The sequence below is a fragment of the Ptychodera flava genome, chromosome 20 (assembly GCF_041260155.1).
Source record: "Ptychodera flava strain L36383 chromosome 20, AS_Pfla_20210202, whole genome shotgun sequence".
In the NCBI taxonomy this organism is placed as follows: domain Eukaryota; kingdom Metazoa; phylum Hemichordata; class Enteropneusta; family Ptychoderidae; genus Ptychodera; species Ptychodera flava.
This window is the reverse complement of record NC_091947.1, coordinates 35903586-35925697: the sequence shown is the minus strand read 5'-3', so window position 1 is coordinate 35925697 and position 22112 is coordinate 35903586. Positions and strand designations below refer to the sequence as shown.

General features: G+C 38.1%; 1 protein-coding gene across 1 annotated transcript; it reads left to right on the top strand.

Moving 5' to 3' along the window:
• The first annotated feature begins 298 nt into the window (after positions 1-298).
• LOC139120827 (solute carrier family 28 member 3-like) lies at positions 299-14522 on the top strand. The gene is made up of 11 exons (XM_070685400.1): positions 299-537; positions 4008-4199; positions 5386-5669; positions 6238-6394; positions 6902-7093; positions 7537-7698; positions 8852-9108; positions 9855-10023; positions 11511-11687; positions 12089-12272; positions 13301-14522. The coding sequence occupies exons 1-11, from the start codon at positions 379-381 to the stop codon at positions 13402-13404; spliced, it is 2037 nt and encodes a 678-aa protein (XP_070541501.1). The 5' UTR covers positions 299-378; the 3' UTR covers positions 13405-14522.
• The last annotated feature ends 7590 nt before the right edge of the window (positions 14523-22112 follow it).

Genomic DNA, 22112 nt, shown 5'->3' with positions numbered 1-22112 from the left:
CAATGACAGTGACTCGTTATTATTTGTAAAATTCCTAGATTGGGATCCTTCACTGCGTATGAAACTGTCACTTAGATTACAAAAATGTCGATATATATCTTTAGAGCTTGGGTACGTTCATTTGCAGAAACCAGGTGGACAAGCAAGTTTGGTAAGTTTCCCAAAAAGACAGTGACAGAAACGATTTCCATGGTGCGCGAGGGTCAATGACTTTTTACATAAATCGGAAATGACGTAACGAAGCATCATGTTTCAACTCGAAGATGCTGTTTATGCATAATGTATTAAAAAAGGACATCTGTCATCGAAGAGTTCAAATTCACATGTGGACTTCAACATCAACAAATGCTCGTGTGCACGACAACGTAAATACCAGACATGGATGAGTCTTCTATCTCTGCCAAGGATAAGTCAAATGAAGTGAACGGAGATATTGTATCGGGGAAATATCAACCCTCCCTGGAGGCGGAACAGGGAAAGGAATGGAATTCTCCACCATCTAATGTGACACACTATCAGAGAATACCAGGCGAAGAGGTAACATTGATTTATTTACAATGGATAGTTTGACAATGTTTATTTAGGTAGAGAGACAGACTATTTTTGTTAGAGATTTCGAGCCTTGAGGAGTCCCTCAAAGTAACAGTTATCATACACTTAAATGTTAAATATACAAAGAATTGCTCTTGCATAAATCGTAGAGTGGGTCATCAATGCCTAGACATGTGAATGTGATAATCTAATATTATGCCAAAATTAAGAGCAAATTCTCAGTTTAGATTCACTTATTTTGACCAGAATTTTCACCGCTTCAAATTTTGCTTTTATTCAATTATACTTATTATTTAAACAGTCTGTACTAATGAAGTACTCACTTTTTATTTTATTTGGTCTCATATCACGAATAAAAAATAACAGTTACACAGCGAAAAATGCAATACTGAAGTTCACGACAAGTTTAGGGCGATGCGAAAATTCCGTGTATGTTTTGATAAAAAAACTTACAGGAAGCACAGACGAATTGATGGTTTTCTTACGAAAGTTTTGTTACATTTAGCCCTTTGACGTAAAAGTATGAATATTTTATATCAAATATGGCTTGAATATTTGTTATTGAAGTCACCACGCATACAACAACATGTGTACTGTCACTGCAACTAGTATGATCTAAAAGACAAATAGCAATGTCTTCTACTTAGTTCATCTTTGCTTTCCAAACACTGTCTTCTACATAGTTATCGTTGCTTTCCAAACACAACACTTTCAGATGAATTGCCAAGCTACAATGAATGACGGCCGCAGGACCGCGCACCAAATATATTAATGTCCTTCAAAATCAAAACATTTTTAGCTCATGTGCTCACACACGTGATTTAGAAAATACAAAGTTAAAATGACTGCACCAAATTTGATGAATCTTGTTAGTGATGTAAATCAAGATATCACATGGGTACACTGATTCATGACATTTTGCCGTTTCATGTCAACCAGCAACTAATTGCAATTTAAATGGCATTGCAAACTTGTGGAAATGAGAGTTAATAATCAGACAACTATATATCAGACAAAAACCTTCTCTGAAAGACGGGAGTATTTTCAGTTTACATCTGTTTGTTTTTGTAAAGGGATTAAATAAAGAAAGAAATTGATTAAACAGAGAAAGAAATATCTGATCATGGGTTTCTAAGGGTAGCGTTCACTTCCAGGTTTGACAAAGGCACTTCTTAGCATATTTGTACCCTGCCATTATTAGAGGAATGATACGAAATACCTAATCATTCATTGATAAACTAAGTGGAAAACAATTCAGTTTTAAGTGTTTTGCGAAGATCTCACATACATTGTATACAAGCGGCACATTCTTGCATTCTATCTTCGGGATGAGATCTCCGAGATGAGATCCCACGTAAGAAATATACGGTGCTATACCTCCCATTATTCGATGGAAGCCAGGTTTTCCGGCGTGGTATTGTCATTTGGAATGAGGCGACATACCTGACATGTTGAAAACCGTTAGGATTTTACACCAATAGCTTTTATTCTCTTTCATATACATTTGTGAATAAACGTCATTGAGAAATGGCTTCCTGTTCTAAACTGAATGGGCATTGTTCGCTAACAAAAGAAATCATAATTCATGTGTGGGAAGTTTCTCTTCATTGTACAATAAAAGCAGTGTCATATTTTTGTCTCTGCTTTGTTTAAGCTTTAAAAAATATATTTGACGCAGAACCACCACGCATATATGCGTTATTATGTAATGACTTGCTGATGAAAAAAGACACTAATAATTGAACCATGGTTCATTTAGATGCATTCAGGTTTACATAATGTATTCATTTATGTTAAGTATTCAGACACCCAGGATACAGTTAAGTAGTTTTTCTGAAATGCTCTCATATTTTGACTTACCTGGAACTAGTAAACTTAGATTATATGAAAATGTGCTCTGCTTATGAGAAAAGTAAATGATAGTTGACTACACAGGAACATTTAAGAACTCTAAGTTGTGTTACAACGCTAACTAAAGTTTCTGTACACTCCACATATTCATGTGATGCTTGTTTTATAATAAAGTTTCTCGTTTGTTGTTGGTGAGTCTACGTACTGACTGTGAATTCAGCGATGGACAGCTACATAATACTTTGTGCTCCGCCACATTATTTATTGCAAGCAGAAGTCACAATATTTACTGCGAGCAGAAGTTCGCTGCCCGTTCAATAACGTAACAAGGGAATTGTTGCATGCCACGACGATTGGGCTATATGGATATCGTATATGATAAACAAAGAAATAACGGACGGCGCGCTGAGCATTAACGTTTATTTGTGGGCAAGGGCGAGAGGAGAGCCAAATATTAACGGGCGAGGCTTGCCGAACCTTACGAAAATTTCCCGTGCGAACGACAACGGGGCCCAGAACCTGTCAGTGAGTAGTGCGCGTGCTGCAAAAATTTTGCAAATCCGGAGATTTGTTTGGAAAAAAGCGTCTAAACTTGGCCCACAAATGCTCCATTTTATTTTGTGGTTGATTATGATCTTTGTACAAATCACAATTTTCGTTTTAGCCGTAAAGTTACTATGTTTACGATATTATTCATATTCACGGGCATGAAAACAAACCATTGCTGTGTATTAGTGGGCAGTCACTTCTTGGTTCAGCTCGACCAATTAAAACGCAATGGACAGGGCATGGTAATATATTAATTGAAATACTTTCATAGAAATGTGATAATTGACATGCGCAGTTTCCGGCGTAACATACATTGTTTCTCTAATATTAAAATAAGGTCAAAGCACCAAATATTCGAACTTGCATGTGTGAAACGAAGTGGCTGGGATTCTATAATCGACGCTGAAATATCCCTCAAAACGGTAAATATCGGTAAACTATTTTCCATCACAGCTTATTTCGCATATGCCAGTTGACTTTCGAAGCGATGGTTCCGGGGACAATAGTGTATTGTTCTCTGAAAAGCAAAGATTCTAAACCATCTCTGAATACATGATATTTAACAATCTCACATTCTGTACGTTAGAGGGCGAAGTCCTCAATCCATGGTCCTGGTTGGCTGTTGACATTGTCTGTTGATTTTAGTCCTCTATCCTCTTTTGAAGTTTGTGCACAATTATTCAATTTTCCTATAGATAAAGATGATAAAAACCTGCGCCTTTAAATCGATGTCATTGGACACGTTCAACGAAATCAATTATCATACTAAATAATTTGAATTAAAAATGATGAGTTGACAAAGTGCTGAAAAAAGTATAAGAGCTTTAATAGTGACCTTTTCAAAGCATCTCGTTTCGACAACGCTGGAGTACGCCTCCTTGAAGTCACTAACTTGCGAAATGTTAAACTTGTTGGTACTATATAGGTCAGCTTGTCTCAAATTTGTTAAAGGCTGTCAAACTTGAAAAGTAACCTACCACTTTAGGTTTAGTATGTATTGAACACGTGTTTGGTATGTAGAAATAATGTATTTTTTAACTTTATTATAATCTAAGGACGCACATGAAATGAAGTTTTTAGAAGCCACTACCAAACCAAAATCGATGCAAGTGTCAGTTTCTGTTGAAGATCTCGGAAACAAGACTGGGCAAGTGTCTCTTTCTCGTGACGAAACTTTCGTAGAAATGGAAGAGAGCCATGCCGTTGACATCAATCATCCAAATGCACCATCGAATATTGTTACCAAGGTAGGAAATAAACCCGACAATGTTATCATTCTCAGTTCATTTTATCTCATCTATAATTTACTTTCATTACGGAGACTCTGAATATTATTCAGGAAGGCAATGTCTCCAATTTCTAAGACATTCTATATGAATGAGTCTTTAAAAGGTGAGGAGGGGGCTGTATCCCAAGCGTGTGAGTTTTGTTTGTCTGCACTTGTACATAAGACGGAGTTAGCTGAAAGCATGATTCGGGACCGCACAGTCTCCAGTCTTCACAGTCTATTTTGAGCTTCTGTGACTAATTACAATGACAGCATGCAGTATCAGTAACTTTAGCGTTTCATTTTTAGTTGATAGATACAATTTGGATGTCTTTGCGACCATTATGGAGTTAAGTGCAACTTCTTCTATATCTATGATCGCCAAATAATGTAGATATATGTCTCACAAACGACCTGTAGACATTTCATGCATGATTTCATCTTGAATTTGAATCTCGTGAGCTGAAAAGACAAAATTAAACTAAAAACAGAATCACAACATCATTTTGCCCTCAATCACGCCAATCAAAGGTTGATCAGCACTCTAACTGATCTTATAGACTGTGTACTAAATTCATTTCTATGCAATCTGCTATTCTTGTGATAGCCTGTCAATGAGCAAACACAAAGGTGCACAGAGCGATGTATTAATATACCCTCTGCGGTAAAGTATTTGCTTCCGTAGGAACACGCCGGTAACATAGGTCAACAAAAATGAATATTAAAGTGTTAGCTTTGTAAAAATAACCAGTGGATGCACTTAAAAACTTTGGAAACGGTAGACAAAACGAGGGTGTACAATTTTATTTTCGCCGTACAAGATTTGAAATATTTCCGAAAGAGCAGAACACACCTTTTCCAGAATTCCATGCAAAGGCTGATAGGTTTCACCTGCATCAATTTCCCTTTTAAACATCCAAACAAAAGATCTGACTAGTCATTTCTGGTATTTCTAATCTGTGCATTATTGATGCTGACAGACATAATAAAGATTGTCATTTTTACTTGCAAGTAGAATGAGTTTACCATTTCATTTCTACTAATACCAAAGTATAGGCCTATATACAATTAGACAATCGCTCACACAACAGTATGATGTTAGGGACGAGTTCCCGGACGAGTGACAACTTTATTAATTGGTTTGTTTTTATTTACTTTCTTTCAAGAGTATCGACAGAGTCGACCGTCGCTTGAAGGACCTTTGTCGAAAGTACAGGTCGACTTTGCTATATCTCCTGTATGCTACACTGCTGGTGGCGTATGTTGTGTACTTCGCCATCGCTGTGAGCAGGGACTTCAACAGGGCTATTGCATTAGTGGCTATGACAATATTTGCCGTAGTGTTGGTTGTGTATAAATCAATCGTCAAACACTTTGGACAAACCTTGCGACGAACCATTCTACTGCCTTGCTTCAAATTCTGCAAGACAAAGTGGCGGATTGTGAAATGGTGAGAGTTTTAGAAGAACAGACTTTGACTCAGATTAAAAGCGAAAAATATAGCTTCATTTGAAGAAAACGTCAAATGTACATTTATATACACATATTATTCCTAAGGAATATTCGCCATCGTAAGCCGTTCTCGAAAACCAGCTAGCACTACTAGTCTATAGAGTTTGATGTGCACGCTTTGAATTCGCTGTGACATTCTGATGGTCGCCTACCTTTTCAATGGTTTACGTGAAACATCGATAGTGTATGACCCCGTGCCAGATTTATCACTTTTACGATGACACTTCTTTCAACTTTAAATTTAGTAGTTTTGCGTGTTTCCATGGACTTATCTACAACGTATCAGATTTTTGCTAAGGGTGGTAAGCAGGTAAATGTTACCGGGGTTCCCCAGTCATTTACTGGGCTAGTCCCCTTGGTATATCAATGCAATCAGATTGGGACCCAATGTTACCAGGGTTCTCAAATCATTTACAACCTTAGCAAAAACACTGCTATGAACCAGAGTTATACATAAAACATTCAACGAAACACAACAATTGAGTATTATTTTTATCCTCTTTTAGGTTATTGTATTTGTCTCTTCTGATTGCCTTCCTCGTATTTGCTGGATTCCTCGGTGTCTTTCATTCATTGGTACGGACACCAAAACAGCTGACATCAGCCTTGGGTATTCTAGTCTTCGTATTGCTAAGCTTGATTTGTTCCAAACGGCCGGGGTGGGTGAGTGAAAATATTCGTCCATATACATTCTAGACCTTATACGTGAAGTAAATACCTTATTTTCCAAAATAGTCTCAAGTAGAAATCAATGCTGGAAGTTACACACATTCGTAACGATCATTTAACGATATATATCTACGCCTAATTGTTGCCCATTGCAATGAGTGTATGGAGTAAAGTTGTAAGCAGTGTTGCTCTTTAGAAACTATGTTCATTACATACGCACAGGTACAATCATAGTGAGACACAAGTATGTATAAAGAGTATTATATAAATGAAGTAGCCATGTGTCAGTCACTTCTCCTGTGATAGTCACATACCTCTGTGTGATGTGACAATCATATCTACCGTGGAACCCACAATTTATTTTCGCGCACTTCTCGAAAGTGATTTCCTCATGTCAAAGAAATGCATATTGTTGATGTTCGTGGTAAATTTGAAGATGATATTCCAAATAAAGTGCAGCTGATTTTGAATTTCTGTTGTAATATGCCTCTCCTTCACCAGGTTCAGTGGCGAGCTGTATTTTGGGGCATTGCTCTACAATTTCTGTTAGGTGTACTGATTCTTCGCACGTCTGCTGGCTTCTCGAGTTTCCGTTGGCTAGGCGATGAAGTCTCTACCTTCCTCGGTTACGCTGACCGTGGAGCTGAATTCGTCTTCAGTGCGCCACTTGAAGTTCATTTCTTTGTCTTCAAGGTAAAGATTGATTCAATTTCGATATGATAAGATTCCTGGGGCATATTTTCGAAGTAGGTTTATGGTAGGTTTATGTATTTTACAAGAGGACAGACTTTAAAATGTTACTATAGTATTTCTGTTCCGCTTACTTTGGCCTGGCAAATAAAAAGCCTGGTAGTCTCTGCCAATGTGTTAGTATGTATCACGACTTGAGTCAGACGGAAGCAAGTTTCTTGGACAAGGTTTAGGCGGTTCTATATTGTAAGGATTTCCTCCTGTATTTCTTCAACTGCATTACGCTTTTACGGTTTTGCTTAATATTTAATTTCATCCAAAGGTTAATTTCAATACATGAGGACAGTATACGTGCACTAGCTACAAGTTTGGATATGTGTGTACGCCCCCTATGTATATTCAGCGTCGTAAACTCTTCTCCATTCTCTTCAATCTTAAAATACAAGGTGTTGCCGTCGATAATATTCTTCAGCTACATTCTGGCTATGCTCTATTATCTCGGAGTGATGCAGTGGATTACACAGATCTTTGCAGTTGTGATGCAGCACACCATGGGAACGTCAGGAGCTGAGTCACTCTGCGCAGCCGCAAACATATTTACTGGATTGGTAAGGCTTGACAAAGGTGTCGCACATCTTGCCACTCTCCAAGTATAAGTGTCACTCTAGTATAATAAGGATTAAACAGTCTCAATATATTACTTAGCATTACTTATAAGGCGTATGAGTGTTTCCCTCTAGAATCACTTCAAGATGCTTTTTTTACAGAAAACGACACAATAGATTCCATTCTGTTGCCCAACATTATAATAGAAATAAGGCTAAAACGTATTCTTCTACATAATCATTGATGCAGGCGCAAACATTTTGTACGTCAAAGGCTCAAATCAGTATTTTTCTGTCTGACAAAATCTGGTGATTGGTCTATTTTCGTGAAGTTGATGCAGTGATGTTAGTCTTGATATATAGTGCGACCACTCCTTGTGGAGTGATGTCTGATTAGTCAATCAACTATCTGTTATTCACAATGAGACGTATTGACTGGATGCACATATCGAATATGCCATACACAACTGCAGTGTTGCAGTCAGGATTTTGAAACCTGGGGACGTCGACACTGTGCCCCACTGCCGTTTATTTTTGGGGAGATTTTGCACATTTTGGGGACAACATGCGTCAGTTTTCAATAAAATTTGTATCATTTTTGTGACAAATTAGTTTCAAAAACAAAATTCAAGCTACCGGGATTGTAGCAGTATACCGTATTTGCCTCCTATCAGAGCTCAGTCGGACTAAAGCAAGTTATGATATCAAGTGCAGCGTTTTAGTTTGTTATAATCATAGCTCCGAAAGAAAGTAAATAAGTCTCAAGATAATCATGCAAAACAAAGGCCATCGTCAGAAACATATTACTTGCAGACTACAAGTTCAACCATTGAACACAGTCGACTCATGAGTGCGCCCGAGGTGACCCGCAGTATGCGACAATGCGCGACAACGGGTTCTGTTTTGGGGAAATTGTCACAAGGGCGTGTCCTGGCTGCAACGCTGCAACTGAACACATATCAAATAAAAACGCATTGATTTAACTCAGACAGCTATCTTACTCAGACTACCAACACATCTGAGAGCTACATTTCTTAGGAACAAAGATGTAATAATTCAATAGGCGTTATAAGTGGCATTTATCATCGTTACATCACATGAACGTACTCCATGTACAATATGTTGACTCTAACGTCAGTCATTCATGTGTATGTAGACGACTGCACCTCTGGTAATCAAGCCGTACCTGAAAGATATGACTGCTTCAGAACTTCACTCAATATTAACCAGTGGTTACGCAACGATAGCTGGCGGTGTACTGGGTGCCTATATCGCCTTCGGTATCAGCGCTTCCCATCTCCTATCTGCATCTATAATCTCAGCTCCAGCTGCACTCGCTGTCTCCAAGATATTTTATCCGGAGCTAGGAAGACCCAAGACACTAAACAGTAGTGATACCTATAAGACAGCGAGGTGGGAACTCTGATTCTTATGTCTATGATACTGTTAATAGTCACTATGACTCAGGTATTTTGGTTGGTTCATTTCATAAACTTAAAACAGTAACACGTGGTTCATGTTCTATGCATAAAACTTAGGTTTATACCGGTGTACACATGCCAAGAGATACCGTCAAACAAGATATTCTCCAAATAACACTCTCCTGGTTTATACTTGTTTTATTAAAGAGGCTGGTATGCATGTCAACAAGTCACGACACTAACACCTTTATCTAAGTTAAACTGGGTACAATCAAAGAAATACATAAATAAACACTAGACCTACCAAAGCTATCACAATTTTCACTTTTAAACCTTAACACTATCCATATTTGGGCAACTTCCTTCAAAATAGCGGTTATTTTGAGAAAATTTCATTTTCCTAAGATCCAAGGCCAACAAAATTTATAGAGGTCGCTCTGAAGCTTCCGCACGCCTACCGTTCCAATATCATTTGATCTTACATATTTATTGGTGTTTTACCTTAATCTAGTTTCCTGTAATCTCAATGCCTTACCGAGTGTCAAGGTAGCGCAAAAGAACATTTCACTCTCGTGTTAATCTGCTGGCTAAAATGTAAATCAATCAATCAATCAATCAATCAAAACGAGTATAAGTCCCGAACTGTCTACAGTATTTCTAGTAATGGGAAATACAGATGAACTTCGTTATAATTGAATTATTTGTAAAGTTTCAGTTAAATTTGATCAATCCTCACAGAACAGAAAGAAATATCTTGGAAGCAGCAGCCAATGGTGCATCAGATGGTCTGAAAGTCTGTGTCAATGTAACAGGACAGTTGATTGCAATCATTTCAGCACTGGCTTTCATTGATGCAGTTCTGTCTTGGATTGGTGGAATGGTGGATCACCCGGAGCTGACCTTTACGGTGAGATGTCAACCCTTTGAATCCTTGAACTTGCAGATACTTTGTAACCAGTGTGTCCAAATCCAGCTGAAATATTGTATATATTACCATGCCCTGCCCGTCGCATTTTGATTGGTCGATCTGAACCACGTGACTGACCACAAATACACAGTAATGGTTTGTTTACATGCACGTGAATATGAATAATAAGATTAACAACTCAAAGTATCGTAACTTTACAGCTCAAACGTAAATCATAATCAATCACAAAATAAAATGGAGCACTTGTGGGTCAAGTTGAGATACTTTTTTTCTGAAAACATCTCCGGATTTGCCAATTTTTACAGCGTGCGTGACAGTGCGTTGCGTATTGCTCAGTTTCTGGGCCCAGTTGTCGTTCGCTCCTGAAATTTTCGGAAATTTTGACGGTTTTCTTGGGTTCGCTGATAATATAATGGAAATAACAGACTCCGCTCTGACCATTAACGTTTATTTGTGGGCGCGGGCTCGAGGAAAGCCAAATTAACGGGCTCGGCAAGCCTCGCCCGTTAATTTTTGGCTTTCCTCTCGCCCTTGCCTACAAATAAACGTTAATGGTCAGCGCGTCGCCCGTTATTTCTATAGTAATCCGCCCTCCGCGGAGCAAACTGTACAAAGGATATTGAAATCTGTATTGGAAGTAATCTGAAGTGACTTGCAATTATCATTACATTGCTAGTAAGGCCATATTGGATAAATACCAGTGACCGTGGTATTGTGTTGTAATTTCAATTAAATTTCAAATCGACCGCCTCAATATCGACAAACAATCTTTTATTAGGCAAAAAAAAAAAAAAAAAGAAGATGTTTCTGGTCAGCGCGCGCGTCACTTGAACAACAGCGCGTCACCCTTTTTTTTCTGTTTGTGGCCGGCGGCCGTGGCTGACACCAAACCAAAATGGCTGAAGAGAAAGAGAAAATTCTTTGGGGGGCATGATCAGTGACTGCATGAACAGTATATATGTGACTATATTGATAAAACTATAAAACTGACCCTCCTCCCTCCCTTGAGGGAAAAAAAATAAAAATAAAAAAAAATGCGCGTCGCCGCACCATTTTTTAAAGAAAGACCTGACCAGAAACATTTCTTCTTTTTTTTTTGGCCTTAGGCCTGTTCATCACACACAAACAGAGAGTGTGGTGGTACATTTCAGATGAAAGAACAAATGGATAAATCCACGTAAATTGAAGTACAAATATCATGTAAGAGTTGGTCCATGCGACATTGAATGATTTGCTTCTAATATCACCGATACACTGGTATCTTGAAGTCATAGACGTAGAGACTCGATAGCAGCATGGATGTCAGGACACTGAGTGTACAAATAGATTAAAATCTCATTAAAAGCAAGGTTTAATATGAAATTTCACTAAATTAACTCGACAAGAATACGCATGTACACATTTAAGGTCAGCACACTTTAGCTTAGCTGTTTTTCATTCCGGTGTCTTTCTGTGTTTTGCTACAGTTGATATGTCGATATGTGTTGTATCCTGTTGCTTGGCTGATGGGAGTAGACTCGGAAGATTGTCATATCGTTGCTGAACTTGTTGGCATCAAGACATTCCTCAACGAATTCGTAGCATACAGTCGATTGGCTGAATATATAAAAAACAGAAGTACTGGCTTTGGACCGACTATTTCGGTAAAGTTCTCGCGCCAGGCAATTCAATTTTCAGAGTAGATAATATCTTTTGTTTAATGAGATAGAAAATTAAGATTTCATTAGTGTCATGTATTGTGAGCGATAATATTGCACAGCTGAATGTGTTTCATTCTGGGTAACAGTAGTCTCCAAAAAATATTCCACAGCTTGCCAGAGTGTGAGATCGATACACAACTGTTCTAATGAACGTATGATACCACTTGAAATGTTTCTGTATATACTCCTAGCACCAATCAACTTGTATTTTCATCAGTGCCAAATTACGGACAAAGTCGAGTTGTCATGCAAATTTTCCTGTCGTTTGACGTTTGTCGTTTCAGTCGAAGTAAACTTGTCTAAACCACCCTTTTAATCTACTTTGCACTGTCGACTTGATACAGGTACGCTCCGAAGTCATTGCAACCTACGCTCTGTGTGGTTTCGCCAATTTTGGTGGCGTGGCCATCTATATAGGAGGACTGTCGCCTTTGTTACCGCCTCATCGAAAGGGCGAGGTAGCCATTTTATCTCTGAAATCTTTGTTGGCTGGGTCTGTGGCTTGTCTTATGACTGCCTGTGTGGCTGGTAAGCTGAGCTTATTTTGTCCTGCATGCTTTCGATATCTGATGGGAGTGCATTAACATAAATGAAGCCTTAACAACGACAAAAACCAAACAACTCGACAAACACTTAGACAACAACAACAGCAGCAGCAGCAGCAGCAGCAACAACAACAACAACAACAACAACAACAATAAAAACGATAGAAACCTTAAGCTTCATCGGTATCGAACAAATGCAAAGCATAACTCACATTTTAAAGCAGTGCGTTTGTCAAACCACATGAGAATTCGGAATTAGATACACTTAATAATAAAATATGGCTGTGTCTTATTTTCAAACGAATTCTCTTTTTGTTTTGATCCATCGTACTTTCAGTTATTTTGCAAGTTTTCTGTAACTTTATTACGGTCCTTTCACATTTCATGATTCATTTTCATGTTTCAATTAAATGAACAACATGCAACTCCCGTTGTAAAGCAACGGTATGAATCTTGTAGTTGCAACTACTGCTCCATCATATCAAGTTTTTCCTTGATCTCTTAAAGTTCTACATTTGACAGCATTTTCCAATCTCATGCCTCGCCATCCTTAATAAACATGACAGAAGCTTCATAACTGTGGATGAAGTTTTAGAAATTGAGGGAACACAAGTCCAGTACAGTACTGTATAAGCATGATTTTTCTTCAGGGATTTTCTGTTTCGGTGCTGTTATTTTATTTCGCTGTTTTGTCACATCGCCACCCGAATTTTAATTTACCTGTTTGTTAGTCTAACAAGAAAATCTACGGTCATTTAATACGTTTACTCGGATTTTAGAAGATTCCATTATCACCAAAAGTAGAGAAATAACATCCCTGAGAATATATAGTGCCATTAGAGTAATATAAAGCAATGGTTATTCCCAGCATTTTTCGTTGCAAAAATAGTGTTGTGAATTCATTTTATGCAATTTCATATTCGTACTTTGATCATATCCTACATACAGGACTTGATATTCTGTTTTTAAGATATTTTCATTTACAATCTTTTTTATCTCTTTATGTTTAAGGTGTACTTTACGACGAATCTGGCCCGAAGTTTTTCGAGTCCCTACCAGACGTGACGACTAACATCACTGCTCTGGATATCGTCAACAGCACTTACACTTACTGAAGTTCCATCTGTTATCACAGAACCGACAATGGGTAGCACGAAATTATGTTAATACAGGCGAAGGGTGCACGATGCTGCCAACATATTAGTTTTGTATATTTTGAAAGTGGTCATTGCAATGTAGTTGAAAACAACTCCGACTGTTGTTCGCATTAAGTTTGTAGACGAGAACGCCGACTAAATAGTATTTTGCATAGTCACCTGTTATTTTTCCTCTGACCAGCTTGATAGATAGGCTGCAGTAAAATTTCATGCAATCTCATTACTGCTATAATACCAACGCTCCGCCATGGTATTGTAATAGATTGTCTTTAAGATCGCCCACTTGAAATGTTAATGGAATACCGTGAACACAACTATAGCGATGAAAAACTAGGTCGATCTCTTTCAGGAAGAGGCGCAACTTCGGAAAGAATTGGCTATGACCCGTTAAGGCTAATTTATGGTACCGTTAAAGATGTAATAATTCAAACTTTAAAATTGTTCCAGAGAAAGTTGAAATCAAATTATAAACGTGTCGCCCAAAACATTATTTGCCATTCTAAGTTGTGTAACCTTAGTGTACTCCTAGTTCCATCAGTAGGAATGATGTTCTGTTTTAGGAAACAGTGTATTATTGACTTGACAAAACATTTGTCTTTGTATTTTGGATTAAATTGTTGGAACCTCATATAAGTACCACACTTGTCGGAGGTTCAACGTACAATGTCAATGCAGATAATGATAGCAATGCAAGCAATACTTCCTAGAACTTTCGTGAAAGAATTTGTTAAAATTCATCTGTACAAATTATTAGATCTCGAGGGTTCCATCCACTGTTTGGATATTCAAAATGTAGTTGTAGCGACTTGCGGAACACCTTGAAGGCACTCAGCGTGGATATATATCTGTTGCGTTTTTATTGATTTGAGATCAGCGCCAAATCAAGAGCCATTTTGAAATGCCTTGACATGGTAATTCTCATTCCGGTTGATTGCGAAAGTTCTGATATGTATCAGTTGAAGATCAAATCTATGCTTCTTCAGATAATATCGACAAATTCTCTTTATGCTTGAAACGTATTTATGTTTGTTTTTAGTGTGTATCTCAACTTGATCTGATTAAAATCTGATATAGAACTGTATTGGTCTTTTCTTCACACCTCTCTGGACATGTCCCTCCAAAGGTGCAGGACCGTGAAAGTAAAACCTCAGAACAATTGCGCAAAAAATCAATATATCCCTACGTTTGATTTTAATTACTTTGATTCTCGCCTATTCGTTTTGCTAGAATAAATAGAGAACTTATTAGATTGTCAAAAAATATCTTTATTTCATTTCTTGGTGGTATTCCTTTCTTGACCAGCCAACAAATCAAGCAATGTGTAAGTCCAAACAGGAATTTTTCCAAGTCGTGCTGAATTACATGATGTTGACAGGAAGTGTCGTGTGTGCATTTTGCCTTTACCAGTGCAAACAAACGTGTCCTCGTGGCTGATTCATAAACATAAACACTTACTTCGAACAGTTCAATGAAGGTCACTATTGGGACGATATTGTTGGTACACTAGGCAGACATATGCCTAATGCATTGGTTCACAGTGGCAAAGATCAAACTTTTGATTAATAGAACACAACGCAGGTGTGATATTTCAAATATAAAAAGGCGCCGCTAATGATTGAAATAAAAATGACGACATTACTTGACAAAAATATTGTATTCTATTTCCGTTGATGATAATCATGATGATGATGATGATGATGATTAATTTATATAAAACGCACAACACGTAGGCCTTTGTTTCTGTTCAAAATCAAACTGAAACTTACAGTGTTAAAGGGGTCAAAATTATAAAAACATGCAGATTTAAAGTAGGTAGAAATGCTGAAAAATCTACAGGGTAAAATGAAGTTGAAGTTAAAAATAACGCAGAAAAAATAGTGACCCTTCAACTCTACTAATTATAGTATTGAATGGAAATTGGTTGATTGATTGCGGTCGAATTTACGAGTCCTAGAAAAAAGGCGAGCTGTAGCATTCTGAAATTATTGAAGGCGTCGAAACTGAACTTCCAATGACGTACAAAAGAGTGTTGCTATAATCCAGCTTAGACGTCATACATGTAAAAGAGTGAACCAGTTTTCCCGTAGCGGGTTTGTCCAACACGTGACGGATCTTGTCCGTTCTACATAGCGCGTAAGAACCAGTCCAGGACTGCAGATGTGACTGATATGGTCGGATATCCAGCCATCTTGATTCAGTACCATACAAAGATTGCGAACTGTGAAGAACGAGGCAATATCAAACTCACCAGTTATGTACATGGTATTTATCTATTTATCTATCTATTTATTTACTTATGGACACTGAGGGTTGTGTGACGAACAACTGCTTTATGGTGAACTGAATTCGCCTCAGGCATAAACAATTTACATGACTTCAAAACTTGATAGTCTAAAATTTCCAGTCACGACAGTTTTAAAACTTGAAAGCCTCAATAGCTGCGAATGTGTAATAAACCGAATTCAAAGTGTCCCTGGTTTTCTTTGAATAAGACCCAATAAAGATTGAAAAAGTGTGTAACGGTGTAAAGTGTCGAAAGTGGCATGTAAGGGAGCCGTCATTATTTACGGCCTGGGGGGTCGGAGGAATTGCTTTAGAAACTCCAAAATCTCGAGAACCCACCCCCTGCCAACCATGACGTGTTTGAGTAACCCCCCAGGCTCTCTGCTACAGAAATTTTGAAAAACATTGGGAAAGTTAAATATCTATACAGTAAAATGGATTGCTGCTGCGACAGGCCCAGTACAGACCCTGATTAAATCCTGTGGTACAGGTCTGTGTCAGAAAGAGGTTCCATTGCTGTGACAGGGGCTGATGTACAGGTCTGTATTCAGTGCTATGATGACATGCAGTGTTCTCCGTAGCATTTTTTTACAAGAGGGCGAAGATGTGGTGCTTTCGAACCATAAGCGACCGCACAAGCAGTCGCGGGGGGGGGGGTCGCCCAGGAGGGGGGTGTCCCCCCTCCTGACGGAGCTTTTGAAAAAAATAAAGATTAAAAAGGTGCTATTTGGTGGCACTTCGGGAGTATTTTTTTTCAAATTTTTTTTCGTATAAAAAACTCAAAGGAACAGAAATCTGAAACAGTATTCCAAAACTTATATTCCAGTTCACTAATTTCAATGAAGATTACATTTTTTGAAAACGAAAAAATGCGACAGACATACATTTATTCACACTTATTATTTATTATTATTTTCCTGCAATAAAAGATGGGTTTGTAGTCAAGGCATTCCACCGGTTTTAAACTTTATAGAATCAGAATTAGCTTGCTTTACACATTTTCCCCTATCGGTAACCTATACAATGTAGAATATAGAAAGCAGACGTTTCTCATTAATGATCAGGCAAGTATATCAATCTTTAATCAAGAAATACTGAAAAATGTACTCAGTGCTAGCCTCTAACATAAGGTTTGCCACGTCGAATAGCTGATCATTCTCATCTGAAGATCACAATAACGTGAAACACATAGTGCAATGAGATTTTAGTTTCTACTTGAAACCACCTGTATTATGATATATCTATATCTATATCTATCTATCTTTCTACATGTATCTATCTTTCTATCTATCTATCTATCTATCTATCTATCTATCTATCTATCTATCTATCTATCTCTCTCTCTCTCTATATATATAATTATATATATATATATATATAATATATATATATATATATATATATATATATATATATATATATATATATATATATATATATATATATATATATATATATATATATATATGGTCCGTGGCTAATGACGGCCAAAAGAAATTCTAATATTTCCTGAAATTGGCGAATCAATCGTAACTTTCTTTTGGATGCTAGGGTGTCTCTCGGTAATTGGTATCTACAGTGTAGCGAAGATTAAAGCAAAACGTTACAAATGTTACATGGTCTGTCTGCCGAGTTGTCATGGCAACAGGTTTCCCGACCGGAACTTCTCTTGCCCTTGTGACCTTCTCTTGTAACGTTTGGACTCGTAGCGAAGGAAAGGTCTGCAGACGACTACATCGTTGCTGATTATGGAGTTTTCTAAAGGTAGTCGACGCTACAAGGCACTTCTCCCGCCGAGATCAGCTATCTGTTTATTCCAAAATCTCGTAGATTGACTGGACTAATTATCAGCCCGACATCCAACTAAACGGGGAATTTCAGCGATAGTGCGCTATTCCCGAACTCCATTCCCTCCATAACTTTGAAATACTGAAAAAATGCGAAAAAATTGAAGCAACTGTCCCAAATATTGCGGTGACTTATTTCCTATCTTCTGTATTGAAAAGTGAACAATATTACAGACAGCTTGGGCGAGCTTCTGGTCAATCACAAAATGAATATGATGAACGTGGCATGAGTAGGTTGGGGCTTTTGATTATCCGGCATCTCTCGTTCTGTAATAGGTGAAAGGGGTACACATGGTGTGTGAGTAGGGGTGGATATGGGAGGAGGCTGTCACGGTTACTTCTGTCAAATTTATTTAATTGTTAGACAAAATGGTGCTTTTTGTGCATTCTAAGACGGACGCCGATACAATTTCAAGTTCCCCCAATACCATCTCAGTATTTTTCGATACAGTCCCGACATACCATCAAACTTTTTTGTCAAATCCCCCCCGGTCATTTCTCCCGCCCTCTCGAAGTGTTTGTCAAAACACTTTAATGAGCCCTCTAATGAACTAGTTTTAGGCGAGAAATTTTTCATGATTTTGGGCATTGTAGAGAAGTATCGTCAGTGACTCATGGCATTACGATGAGTATTTTATTAAATCGTGAGAAATCGTACGCCAAGTGCACTATGTAAGGAACTGGTAAGTTTCTTAGGCCTGGGGGGCCGGTGGATCCATGGGGTGTCACGCTGTTTTTGACTTTGGTGATGGGGGAGATCATCATGTCTTTGAAATGCCCAATATGGGGGGGAGGGGGGGGGGGGGGGGGGTCAGTGTTTTTTTTGAATTTCGACACGGACTCATACTTACCAAAAGTGCATCGTGCCAATCACGAATTTCATCATTCAGTTGCATTTTTCGGCGCACCCTTCGGTCGCGTAACTTAGGTAATCAGACATACTTTTCAGCACGCCCTTTTTGCGCGTGACTTTCTTATCACACACACACACACACACACACACACAAACACACACACACAAATATATATATATATAAGTTATATATATAAGTTGGTTTGACAAATACAGTAAGTTGGTGGAAGCGCAAAGTGGTTTTCGAAAACAGAGAAGTACCATTGATAATGTTTTTATTTTACGTACTCTTATTGAAAAATATGTATTTCATTTAAATAGTCGTTTGTACTGTGCTTTCATAGACTTTGAAAAGGTTTTTGATAGGATTCACCATTATTCATTATTTTATAAACTGGCCAAGAAAGGGATAAGGGGCAAATTTTTTTCATCTCTTTACTTTATGTATTCACATGTGAAAGCTGCTGTAAAATCTCCCCAAGGTATAAGTGATTTCTTTGAAATCAGTACTGGTGTACAACAGGGATCTGTCATTTCTCCACTTTTGTTTTGTTTTTATATTAATGACTTAGAAGAAGCATTGAAATATGGTACAGAAACTGTTGTGTACTCTTATACGTTAAAGCTTCTGTATTTGTTGTATGCTGATGATCTGTCTCTTTTTAGTAGCACCCCTAATGGTTTGCAGCGACTCCTTAACCGTCTTTATGATTATTGTAAACGTTGGAGATTGACAGTAAACCTCGGTAAAAGCAAAATAATTGTGTTTCGAAAAGGAGGTCGCCTAAAAAAGACCGAGAAATGGTACTGGGGATGTAAAGAAATTGAAGTAGTTTCAAAGTATAATTATTTAGGGGTCATCCTTTCAAGTTCAGGTGTCTGGTATCAGGCACAAAAATACATTGCAGATCAAGCTAGGAAGGCTTTGTACAATCTTGAGAGCACTTTATACAGATTAGATGGGCTCCACCCCAACATTGCATTTCACATATTTGATTGTAAGATACTTCCTATCCTTCTTTATGGTGGTGCTATTTGGGGGACACGAGATTGTGTCGATGTTGAAAAAATCCAGCATAAATTCTGCAAATTTCTGTTAGGTGTAAATGTGAATACAACAAACTCTGCTGTAAGAGGAGAATTGGGAAGATATCCCATTAAAACTTACCTTGATATGGAAATTTTACGTTATTGGATAAGATGTCTTCACCCTGAGTGCCCTGAAATTGTCTATGATTGTTACAAGTACCAGTATGATCGAGCAGAAAAAAGTGTAAACTGTTGGGCTTTATATGTAAAACATTTGCTGTATAAATATGGTTTTGGTGACTTCTGGATAAATCAGCAAACAATCGATTGTACTTATTTACTTCAACAGTTTAAAGAAAGGTCTTGTGATATCGCAATGCAAGAATGGCAATCAGAGATAGAGAGTAGCTGTAGTCTCCGTACATATGTAAATTTTAAAAATGCTTTTAAATGTGAGAAATATCTTAAATGTATTCAGACTACTATATATCGCAAGGCTTTGGCCCGTCTTCGGGTATCATCCCATAATCTTCTAGTTCAAAAAGGAAGAGAACTTGGAATTCTACTTCATGATAGATTGTGTCCATTTAATTGTAATTGTATTGAAGACGAATTTCACTTTCTCCTGGTCTGTACTCAATATGAAAATCTCAGAGCCCGTTTCATCCCTCAATTTTACTACACACCTGCTATTAAATGGAAATTTAGTCGATTATTACAATCAGAAAATGAGAGCATCTTGGAAAATTTAGCAAAATATGTATTCCATGCTTCTAAACAACGTCAACGTCTGCTTGGCAATGGAAACTAGAAATGTAACTTTGTCTGAAACCTCAAGTGACTGTAACTTTTCAATATGAAAATTGTACATTAAGGCCGGTGGCCTATAGTACTGAATAAATATGATATATATATATATATATATATATATATATATATATATATATATATATATATATATATATATATATATATATCGGATTATATATTTATCACATGAACAGTCTTCTTACTTTTCGCTTGATGTGGATGGATCAAAATTATAGTCGAGGATTGCAAAAATATTGTCGCAATCTCGGTTTTATTTCCCGGGATTACTTTTAATTAATGAGTAAACTGGCCCATCGCCCTGGAGATATGCAAATATTTACTCGATAGTTTCATTCGTAAATCAGATCAAGTCGAAATGTTGATACACCGAATGCCATCTTAACCAACCAATCAAACCACAGTCGTTTGGAGAGCTATTCAGCGCTGGGACTATTCGCCCCATAGACGAGTGTACAGAAGCGAGAAATACCTCAAGTCTGGAAACAGAACGGCTATAAAAACCACGCCATGTCACATTCCGTGTCCGATTTCACTGTGAAAATTAGCAAGTTCATCTATCATGCAACCGTCGATCGTTCCCTATCATTCTAAAAATTCATACCTGATACTTTATCTGATTCAAAAACGCTCGTTTCGTGTGATTTTCGGCCGAATTCGACGGACAACTCGCCAAAACCTGGGGGTGAGCAACATTCCGGTCACCTCTTTGGTACCTCCACTTTACTGATGTTGGCGCAGCCTACCCATGAGGGATGACTGGAATGTTGCTCGTGCTTATGTTTTGGCCAGGTGTCTCTTGAACTGGGCCGAAAATCACAGGAAATGAGCATTTTGTAAGCAGATGAAGTATCAGGTATGAATTTTCGTGTGATTTTCGGCCGAGTTCAGAAGACACGTCGCCAAAACATAAGGCATGTACAACCTTCCAGTCACCCCTCATGGGTACGCGGCGCTCACGTCAGTAAAGTGGAGGTGCCCAACGTCCACTGTGAGGTGCCCGGAATGTTGCTCACGCTTATGTTTTAGCGACGTGTCCGTCGAATTCGGCCAAAAATCACACGAAACGAGCGTTTGTGAAGCAAATCAAGTACCAGGTATGAATTTTTAGAATGATAGGGAACGGTCGACGGTTACATGATAGATGAACTTGCTACTTTTCACGGTAAAATCGAACATCGAAGTTGACATGGTGGCAAAATCCCTATACGAAATAGCCATTCTGTTTCCAGACTTGAGGTATTTCTCGCTTCTGTACACTCGTCTATGGGGCGAATAGTCCCAGCGCTGAATAGCTCTCCAAACGACTGTGCACCCACTGTTTACTGTGACCCAAATCTACGTGGCCACAAAGGACCATCATCACCGGTACCGGTCTCCGCCGGTCTCAACTTGTCAGTCCCGATCCCAGTCGTCTATGTGAACTTTGATGTTTTAGGCTATTTGCAGTGACACATATCTCGCCCGTAGATACCCCAAATTTTGTCACTTGACGGAAACACTGTTCTTATTGTCCAAGTCAATTTTCGATAATACGTCCATAGCGCTGCACACGGTGTGCACTGAAGAGTTCAGGCTACAGCTATAACTGACAGCTGATGTCTACGCTACAGTGCTACGCTTCAGACAGGTTCGATTCCGATCGAGAATTTACGAAATTTTTATGTGATGAAAGAAATTTATTGTTTTTCGTCGAATGATTTGATGTTTTTTGCCTTCTATGTCACTTTCCGAAGATCATCATTATGGTACTTATTTATTCAGCTGAACTTACGTACCGTTCAGTTTTTACGGCCGGGGGGGGGCCGGCAAAATCAGGGGGGGGG